At 36.1% G+C, this 11,061-nt stretch overlaps 1 protein-coding gene across 5 annotated transcripts; it reads right to left on the bottom strand.

Annotated features, from left to right (window-relative positions):
• Positions 1–2,067: 2,067 nt before the first annotated feature.
• On the bottom strand, positions 2,068–10,686 carry Mf (myofilin). 5 transcript variants are annotated; one of them, XR_011160198.1, is made up of 6 exons: positions 10,526–10,686; positions 9,543–9,694; positions 8,016–8,267; positions 3,862–4,154; positions 3,381–3,772; positions 2,068–2,499 (listed from the first exon to the last, which is right to left on the bottom strand). XR_011160198.1 is itself a non-coding variant. In XM_069050521.1 (6 exons), exons 2-6 carry the CDS (start codon positions 9,631–9,633, stop codon positions 2,486–2,488), a joined length of 735 nt encoding a protein of 244 aa, XP_068906622.1. In that variant the 5' UTR covers positions 9,634–9,694; positions 10,526–10,686; the 3' UTR covers positions 2,068–2,485. The 5 variants fall into 5 exon arrangements, 2 of the variants coding, with proteins under 2 accessions (XP_068906622.1, XP_068906621.1); XR_011160199.1 differs by having other exon boundaries at positions 9,543–9,691; positions 10,526–10,684; XR_011160200.1 differs by having other exon boundaries at positions 10,452–10,573.
• Between the last annotated feature and the right edge of the window lie 375 nt (positions 10,687–11,061).

Below are 11,061 nucleotides of genomic sequence, written 5' to 3' on the forward strand. Positions count from 1 at the left end.
ACCAATGCCTCCAGTTAATCCTCCAATGATTCCACCAACAATGGTGCCAACACCAGGAAAAATTACTGTCCCTAACGCTGCTCCGCCCGCAGCTCCTACGAGTATGTCAAATAGTTCAAGATAAGCATGCACGTTTTATAAGTGTAAAAAAAAAATAATACCACCGTAACCCCCAAGCCAGCCCCCTCCTATACCAGCTACTGTTTCCACTGTGTTACGAGTTGTTCCCATCTTATGATCTTCACGTACTGCCAATCCAGTTTGAACTGTATCAATAAACAAGGCCACAGGTAGTGCTACTTTATTAAGAAATTTACAAAATTTTGCCGTGCCTTTCGCTGCCTGCAAAAAAAATATTAAAAACAATTTAAACTGTTTAAAAAAATGGTTTGAAACCTACTGACAATCCACCAGGTGGTAGTGGAAGATGAGGATCTGTCACTCCAGAAATTTTTGAATTGATATTAATGTGATTAAAACCAACGTTTTTATGAGGTCCATCAAAACGAATTATCCAATTGTTCTTGCCCTTAACTGCCTTGTCAATAACGCTAATTGCACACGATTTGGACGGATTTAATTTAATTTTGTATGCATGACCTGCATTAGAAAGTTTGCTTCCTTTTAAGAAGTCGCTCCCAGCTTTGACACATTTTTCGGATGTTTTCTTCAGACTGTCCCCTTCTGTTGCTACAATTCCAAAATGTGGATAAGCAGACCTTTTTTACACAATTGATGACATTACAATTACATTACATTACAATTAAAATATCCAAATACAACTAATACATATTAAATAGAAAACAACAAAATGTTAACGAAAGTTGGTGTTAGTTCCAAAAAAATTCGCTCTCAAATTATCAATTTCAAATTAAATTTTACTTACAGTTATTTCCCATAATGTTGTAGTTAGTTTTCTTTTTGTACTTATTATTATTAATGCAACTTTCGGTAATGAAATCGACTATGGCATCAACCGTTTGTAACTGAAACAAAGCGTAGTGTCGTTGACGTTAATACGTACTCGTGGCAGTCTTTCCCACAGTTTCCTCGTAACTAAACCAGCAGAGGGGATTCCGGAATTCCAACCAAAAACGTTGATCCCGCGATTCATTTGGCATATTAATGTATTAATGTTAAAACAATTTTGTGGGAAATCATTTTGTAAACCTTAAAAAGGGTTGAATTATAAAATTATAAATAATTTAACAAAAAAAATAATTTCAAACAGATTCCTGTAAGTCCTAGATAGATTTCTACTATTATTCTGATGAAATGAAATATATACAATCTTTCGCCTAACTTTAGGCTTCTACTAAAAGGTAAATGACAAAATATATAGTCGTATAATTATATATAATAGATTTATAAAATACAATTTTCAAAACGAAAGGGTTCACAACCAGGCTGAAAAGGTTATGAAATATTATTACTTAGGTGTAATATTGGTTATATAATCTCGTTTTCAATTTCATGTTGCATTTTTCGTTTCAATTAAAAATTTTAAAGTCTTATCAGTAACAGCAGATAGAAGAAAATTTATTTATGTCCCATCTAGATGTACAGTCGCGGACAGAAGAAGGAGAACAAGTTAAGAAATTTAACCAAAAATTGATAGATACGTTTTCTCTGTTGTTCAAACCACATATTTCTGATACCAACTTTTGTCAGTCCTCAGAACTGACATTTTTTGCACATCTTACGTAGCAACAATAAATCACAAAAATAAAATTACTAAACAGCAAGAATACTTTCTAATGCATACCTAATACAGGGTCATTATAAATGATTGTCCCATCGCAGTTGGCATTGAAATCCACACAAATTTTGGATGTGCCGCTAGCCTCGCAATGTTAGACAAACTAGTAGACAGATTTTCGCTACCGCTGGTAGCGTCACCTACGGGCGTTACTAGTCTCATTCATGTTATGAGGCTTGCGGCACATTTAACTACGTTACCAACGCCTACTGCGATGAGATAATCGTTTACAACGACCCTGTACATACATATAAAGCTGAAGTAAGATTTATTTTTAGGAATAGGATTTAAAATACAAAAATCAACAGTGTTTTTGGTAGAATTTATTAATAACATGCCACATATAAGTAGACGATTAATTAAAATTTTAATCTGCATCTCTCGATGACCCATGTGGTTCGGTGGAATGCGAGACACGTTTTTGAAGTGACAATTGCGTGCAGTCATTACCAAGATGCAGTCGAATAAAACTATTTACAAAAATAACAATGTACTTTTTTTTTCGTTTTATGTTCGTTGTACAATTTAAGGCACATTGTGTTTGCAGAATATTTTTTTGTTTTCAAAATAAATTAAAATAAAATAAAACAAAATGAACACTTTGCAGAGACACCTGTTCATCAAAAAATAGACAAGCGCCTCAAAAGCTTTTTTGTTCAGTCAGTCGCATTTAATAGTGAGATTTTGCGATGTGCGATGGTGGCTCCGAATTAGCTTCCCTTCCTCTTAGTAGACAGCAGCTAAAAATAATTAAATCATAAAATTAGTCCGTGAAGGGTTGTTTCAATTTAAATTAAATAAACGCAACTTTACGGCCTTTAGTGTCGGCGTTTATTTCATTTAAATTGTGTTGAGCGAAGCAGTAGAAGTGCTCAAAGTGTGTCAAACATTTTCTGGATGTGTTTAATGGCGGCATTTTGCAAAATATTAGTGCAAACAATGACCAACTTGCAAAAGAAAAAATTCTAACTGGACAGCAAAAATGCCAATAGATTTAGGTTTTCAGGACGACGTAAAGTAGGTCCTTGAGATAATATGTTTAATTGGTGATTTACATATTCTCTAACTCTCTCTAGCCCATATCTGATGGAATTATGTACAAATAAAATATTTATTTTGAGAATATTTGCTATACCCAAAAAGTAAGAGCCACATGAGACATATTTTTGAATTTTGACAACTTCCATCAAAATATCCACAAACCGGAACCCATTTTCATAAGAAGTAAAGAAAATAAATGTTTTAATTTCATTTATGATATAAATTTCTGTTTTGTGTTTGAATGTGTATAATGTAAAGAATTGTTTAGTTCTTTTCTTTCATAAGAAACACATGCAAAGAATTCACTGTCTAAGCAAACCAATGAAATTTTGATTTCAAAATATTGTATTCGAAGAGAACTTTTTCTGTTAGACTTTTATTTGAAAACTGTCGATTTTGAAGTGCATTTCGTATCAGGTAAAAAGCACTTTGAATGTTCAGACATCTGTAACTGTTTAGATTTAAACACAAACATGGTTATTGGTCTAATGACACTACAATGTCTCGGACATAAGTCCAAGCAAAACGATTAGTTGAGAGAGTAAAAAATAAAAAAGGGAGAAAATGAGATTAAAGTTACCAAAAAAATTCGCTGTCCTGGTTCAAAAAGGGGAACTGTGGTCATCTGGGTCAGAGATAACGGAGCTGCTGGGGCGGGGGTTAGTTTTGGGACTTACCGAACGGCCTGATGGGGTGTTTGTCCCACAGGTACGTCCTCTTGACGGGAGATAGGTACGAGTCGCGGAGATAGAACGGGGACTTGCCCCAAGGGTTGTAGGTAGAGAAAGGCCGCAACAAAGGAGAATCCCACCAAAATGGATCACTGATAATCGAAGAAATCGGGAGGAAGGGAGAGGGATTCAGCAGGTCACGGAACAGTCTCTTACTTGGGAATAGCCCACCACGGTTGTAAATCGGCTGGCCGGCGTAGTTGAAGCCTACTTCAGACGGGCGGGGGCCCCATTCGCCAGCCTAAACAAATAAATCATACATTTGTGTGAAACTTCTTCTATTTAAGTTTGTGGTGCTTCTTCGATTTCTTGAAAGTTTTCTTTCCCTACCTTGACTGGTGTTGGAGAGAGGCTTCGTCCCCATCGAGGCCAGAGGGATGGGTAGAGTTTGTCGAGTTCAGCGAGACGGTCCAAATGGTCCAGCCAAGCGCGGTGAGGATCGTACTTTTCAGCAGCTGGTGAAGGTCTCTTGCTGTAGACCAAATAGAGAGGATAACGGCTAAAGGGATATGTGGTGTGGAAGATGCTGGGCCACTGGATGGGGTCGCGTCCTCTGACGCGGTCGATATGGTCCTGCCAGGCCTTGTCGGCATCGAATGGTCGTGGTTTCGTCACATGAAACACTACCATTAAAGTTAGGATTTCTGCATATAAGAGGTACTAAATGCGAAAACCAAACAGATGAAGCTCTAGTCATGCTTTTGGTTCTTCACACCGCTATACAGGGTTATTCACACGAGAGTACTAGCCTAACATGCATGTAACCCAACTTACATTACAGGAACCATGGTTTTTGTAATGTAATTTGGGTTGCACGTTAAGTTCGTACGGCTCGTACTCTTGTGTGAATAACCTTGCAATCTGCATAATCGTTTTAATTTATAATATTATAATAGCTGTTTGCTTTTTAAATTACACTATCCCACCTCCACCCGGCGGCACGGCAATTTTGCCGGAGTACATACACTATTACGGATATTACTATCAAGTAATAGTGCAGTGCTTATCAACATAATTACCGGCGTCTCGCCTCCGCATTTTGACTTTGTTGTGTATTATGTTCTTAAATTATAACACTATTAACAAAATAGAGATGACATTTTTCCTCACCTGTATTTACTTAAATTGATTGTTAACAATTTATGTTCGATTATTATTTTCTATTAATAACAAACAACTAGATGGGTATCTCTTTTTTTAATAACTATTCTGATCTACGTAATATCAACTTAATTAGTTAAACGTGCTAATTTTCATAAGTAAATCATTTGTTTTGTACTTTTACTTCTTATTGCTAAACAAAACAAAACTCTTTGATTTTTCTTTCATTATCGATTCAAACTTTCATCATTAATATGTGTAGAATACTTATTTAGTTGGTAGGTGTCATGTATTCATATAAGTATGTATATAAAATATATTTTATGTGAATAAAAAAATTAAAAATCAACACAATTGATTTCTTCGTCCTTGGGTATGCAACTAGATATACAGTTAATGTGTATAAAAGGACGTATATCAAGAGTCCTGTGGAACTCTATATCGAACCATTGTATCGAACTATCTCAAGTGCTGAAGCCGTCAAATCAGATGTCAACAGTCAAATGTCAAATTATTAAATCTCAGCGCCAGTTACTTGTTTTGCTTCTGATTTTGTTCGGTTTTTCTATATTCTAATTACTTTTTATGTTATAACAGGCTCTATTAGAAACGTGTCATAACCTCTGTTTTTCTATTTAGTACAACAATAAGCTACAGAGCGGCAAAAGTCAAATATATTCGAATTCCACAGGACTCTTGATCTACGTTGATCGACGTTGATCTACTTTGTGTAAAGCCGTTAAAAGGTCTTGTTTGAAAGATATTCAAGTCTTGTATAATTAATAAATCGTACTTTTGTTCCAAATGATTGTAATTTATCTTCTAAATTTAAAACGACATATGTACAATGTACATTCATAGACTATGTTGTAACATTTATTGTAACATTAATAACATTAATTGTTAATTATTTTACGAACCACGATGAATAATAATCTAAAATTAGATGGAGTTAGATTTTCTAGATAAAAAAAGCAAACGTCAAATCCTTTCAAACAATTTTTTTATGATACGTTTGCAACAAACAAAATATACTTTTTTATGTTCCGTTTTATGTTTTTAGATTTAAAAAAAATTATGTTTTAACAAATAAACCAACAAAATTAGATCAAACATTTTTTCAAATTCATACCCCATGCAAGTTAACATAGTACAATTGTTTCTATTTTAGTAAAAGAGACAAACCAGACGCATACAAACTAAAATACCTTCCATACACACTCATCTCAGTTTATTTAAAACTGTTCTTCAAATGTTTTAATGTTGTTTTTTTGAAGGACTGTGTTCAAGTAGGTAACCATTGTTATTTTATCATGTTGTTAGCACCAAACTATCTGTTAAAATTTTTGATGGTTATAAATATCTCTAGTGTAATTATTATAATGTAAATAAATCTCATTATAAAATCATGTTCGATTTTGTGAAAAACAGGATGTTTAGGCCATTACTTAAAACTTTTGTTTTCTTGAGAGATACATGATTATTGGACTAGTGGATGAATACTCGCTGTCAAGTGCTTCTCATTTATTAAATAATGCACTTTCGTATTAGTAAATTTATTTTTTTGATACTGAACCAAGAAATTCAACAAATAGTCTATCATTGTAAATTCGCGAATTTTAAAAATATTATTTTTCAAATATAATCCTTTTAAAAACTTGACTGTTTGTAGTTTACACCATTGTATCGGGTGTTCATTTAAATTTATCCTCAAAGTTGGCTCTGAAGAGTCGATTGTGAACGCACCACTCGTCACTTTGCACAGTAAAAACCATACACTGCGTTTTTTATTTCGCTGAACATACAATGTAAAATGGCTATGTTCAGTTCTAAAATGGACAAGTCAATTCATTTGAAATAGGCAACCAAACTTACAGATCCATGAATCCTATGTTCAGTAAAATAAAAAACTCACGGTATGTAAAAACACAAACAACGTAAAAAGTGATGTTAGATTTAAACAGCTGATCCGTGATCTGTAATGCGTGGTGCGTTCTGAATCGACTCTTCAACGCCAACTTTGGGGATAAATTTAAATGAACACCGATATAAATCAATGTCAATGTCACTCTAATAGTGTTTAAGTTTAAGTCTTTAAAATACGCTCTTGATTGTCAGAAATGAAAAGGAAAAGTTGCCACTCACTTGAATGTGGTAATTTACGTACAAAGAAAAATTTTGTGTAGGTATTCAATTCACTAAATGGTCCAAAAAGGGACCTTAGTACAATAGGAATATGGGTACGATTTCTATTAAGGTAAGTTCGTTCATTTTCATTTCTGAGGATTTCTTCTTAAATTTTTAAACATGTACAAAAACATGCTTGTAATACTTTTTGATGTACGATGGGAAAAAAAAACTGAAAAAATGACGTTAACAAACAACTACAAAAAAAAAAGAAAATACACATTAGGATGTTTAAATAAATTATGATTTACAAAATTAAACTGTTAATTAATCAATTATTTTTTATTTCCAAAAATCAATGTAAAGTAGATTTCATAATAGAAAAAAATTGAAATTTGGAATTGACCAGAGGCTTTGTAAATCTAATTCGGGTTTTGGTTTGGTACGACCAGTATGCAAAATGTACAAAATATTGTTAATACAATGCTGGCTAAGGCATCTAATAAGCATCAATATGTCCTTACCTCCAAGGCGACCGAGTACTTCGCGCCTCCCTCAAAAAAAGTACTTCACATATGAATCAACTTCTTTTTGTTAGCTTCCCATCGGAAAAATGACAGGTGCTTTATAAAAAAAAAATACAAAGAGAGGGAAGGTATCGAAAAAAAATAGACGTGGATCGCCCTGGCAAATGCTGGAGCGGCAGGAACGTTAAAAAGCCTTCAGCCTTGCTAAGGTGATAAAGCTATAATAAAAATTAACGTGATGTTTAGTTGATGAGAAATTCTCGAAACGAATCCGGAAATAAAAAGAAATGAAAAGGTTGTCGATTAAAGTTGACGAGCTCAAGCGTTTGCGGGGCGGCTTGGTTTTACGCTTTTTAAAACAATTTATTACTTATGTATCTTGTACATATTATAGAGACAGATTATCAAATAGTTACATAAAATAGAGTCGGTTTACATTGTTATGTACTGTGATGTACAAAAAGATCTATCTCTAGTGAAAAATCAACACAACAAGTGCGACTGCGCCGAATGGACAACAAAAATGGTTGGTGATTATTAATTTGTTTGTTTGTATTTTTGTGATAAGTGTGTTTATGTTAATTCACAATAAGTTTGAATAGTGGCGAAGCTATTTTGTATATAAGTTCATAGTTGAAGGGCACTTAGTATTAAACACAGACGATTGCATGAGGTCACAGCACAGAAGTGGGCCCTGATGGTGACGATCGGCCTACTGCTTTGACTTACCGGGCCGGTATCTGTCGAGGGAGCCATAGTTGTGGGGGTAGATGGCACGAGGAGAGTAACCGTATGTGTCCCGGTGCAAGGGGTCGTATCTGTAGCCCGGCACGTGGATGCGTTCAGCGGCATGGCTGGGGTCGTCGTAGATTGATTTGCCGAACGGCCAGCCGGATCCCAACTCCGGAAGATCGCTGATTGGGCGGAAGATGCCGCGAGGACGAGTATGGATTGGTTCGGTAGCTCTTATGTCTTGTGATCCTGGAAATTATTCAATGTCACTTATGGGAACGTGCGAAAATGTCGCATTCTTGCAGAGGATCAGCCCTAGTGCCGGCAATATTCAGAATTTTTACAAGAAATTCTGTTACGAATTCTAGGTCAAAAAATTCTGAAAGCTCCAGAAGCTCATATTTTTATTTGCAGTTGTCGGTTTTAATCAATAAACTACAATAACAACAAGCAACCTTCTTCATTGTTCCGCTAACCACACTTTCGGAACCATTGTTCTGTAGGTACATTGTACTAATTATTTATTATCTCTTTATTATTAATTATTTCCATTGTTGGTTTTATCTACTGATTCCAGCCAACAGTTATGTGACTTATGTTTTTCTTAGTGTTGCCAATTTCCAAATTTGTTTATGGGCTTGAGTCACAATGTGGAATTATTTTTAACTGATCATTTCTTAATTTTGTTTAATTTGATCTGTTTGTCGACACCGGTTGAGTCAGATTTTATTTTTGTTATACAAAAAGACAACAACCGCTTTTAACAACAGGATACATAAACAAATTCGATTTTCTATTTTTTAAATTTAAAAAACCAAAAAAAAAAATGGTTTCATTAACTTGGACCAAAATAATACTAACAATCGGCTAATAAAAGTTGTTCTTGTTCGAACTTTCCTGTTGAAAATAAACAGGTGTAAGGTGACTGGGCTATTTTTAGTTTTTTTTTTTTAATTTCAAAAATATCCTAAAAGTTTTGAAAGTATAGCAGAGTAATGATTTATTTTACTTTGAAAACTGGGTATTATGACGTAACTCAAAAATATGTATTCTACATCTGTAACCCCATTGGTAAAATTTACAAAAATCAAATATACACAGTGTTTTGTTAAAGCCACGAAACAAACAAGTTGTAGTAATTTTTAAAGCAGGCATTTTTGAAGTTGTTGATTCAGTCTCCTATGTTTCATTTGGCAATGGATACATTCATCATTAATCATTTTATGCTAAAAATAGTAAAAGAAGCTGTATTTTTAAGGCACTGGATCAAGGTTACATGTTTTAAAATATATATTTACAGTGTTGCGAATCTTTTTACTTTAAAGATTAAAATTTTAGATAAGTGTAGTTAAATAAGATTTTGAAAAATTTTTTGAAAATTATATCCGAAAATTTATTTTCGCCCAGTAACGATTAGAATTTGAGAAAGATATTAAATGTGTTAAAGAACGAGGTGTAGATGGTTTTAAACAATGGCAGCGTTCGAATGTTAGGACAGTACAAAATATATACGTGAAGGATTACCTTTGAGGGATCCGACAAAGGACTGCCAGAATTTAGCTTTTTTGGAGGCCGTCTCGTTACGGCCGATCATTTCTAAGTGATTCTTGAACATTTTGGCTGCTTTTTGGGTTCGCTGCTACCTCTACTATAGATGAAGCCTCGTCGTTCGTCTGCTGAAAAACCCAAATGGTCAAGTCGAAACCGTCCAAATAAGTGGTGTTAGCATTCGTATTAGTGCAGCGTTATTAGTAGAAGTGGTTCGTCGTTAGTTCTAAGTGATGACCGCGATGTACACGATCACGATCAGTATCCCGCAGAAGCAAGTGAAAAGCTCCACCATTTGGTGAGCTTTCGAGTCCATAGCCCACGCCATCCCGTACTAATTTGGCGAGGGCCCAGGCTCCGATCGCTTCTCCTTTACTATCTCGCGTGTGCTGATTCTATTTTTGGCCCTCGGATGCATTCTTGGAGTATGGCCTCATCGCCGTTTCGCAAACTATCCGTTTCACGAGTTTAATAATAAAAACGCGCCGGTCTCATTTGGCTCTGGTCCGGTACAGGTGGCCCAATTCGGAGACCTTGTGCGCCAAAATTGGGCCCAAAAGTGCCATCCTTGAACCCGCTATCCTCCACATTGGCCAGAACCGCGCTTACGTAATAGAAATTGAGCGTCTGGATGCGGTGTAAAATTCGCTGGTGCGTGCTCTTCCTATGTAGGGCATGGCATGCCAACGGGGGGACCAGAATAGAACGCCGAATTTAGAAACACCCCTCGTCCACTTGCCCGACGCACTACAATCGAAAATTTCAAAAATAATAAAATTTGAAAAGCTTCGACGATAGAGTTTTCGAAATTGGACCCACGAAGTCAAAATTTTGCAAAAATCGAGTTCGGACGCGACGGAAACGAGAAAAATCGCAAATACTTACTCAAACGGGTTAATAGGAGGGTTATTTATTAGGGATCACTGTGTATGGTGTGTTAGCTTCAGCACTGTACTAACCTAAGTGGCGTTATTGAACGAGTCGTGGTGAGCGACTGGTGGCGTTCGACACTGACTGCTGGTGGTTCGAGCTCGACGACGTCGTCCAGCACAGACGCCGACGTCACGACGACGGGGGCGGTGGCGTCCCGTCTCCCCCGCCTCTCGTCCGTCGCCATTCAGGGAGTATTTTGGAAAATCCGCACGTTCCGGTGGTCGATTGTTGTCGAGGTGTATTTATCGCGTTGGCCGTGTATGTTTGGCCATACGCAGGAATGGCCAGGAATAGAACATTCGGCCCACTTAAGCTAATGCCACTAATATGAGGCGAGGGAAGGTCACGTACGGATCCGCAGAAATCGGATGCGGCGGAAATGGGGTGACCGGTCAAGGGTGAGAGGGGCCGCACGTGACGGGGTTTTTTTAGTTTACCTGTTACGAGAGGTACAAATAAATGCAGTTACGTTAGATTTTTTGGCAAGGGTCGTCAAGGTTTCGCGCATTCTATTGCGGTATTTCAATGACGGGAAGCGGGGAGAAAAATTATTGTAACCGAA

This window comes from Tenebrio molitor, chromosome 6 (assembly GCF_963966145.1).
Source record: "Tenebrio molitor chromosome 6, icTenMoli1.1, whole genome shotgun sequence".
NCBI classification, from domain to species: Eukaryota; Metazoa; Arthropoda; class Insecta; order Coleoptera; family Tenebrionidae; genus Tenebrio; species Tenebrio molitor.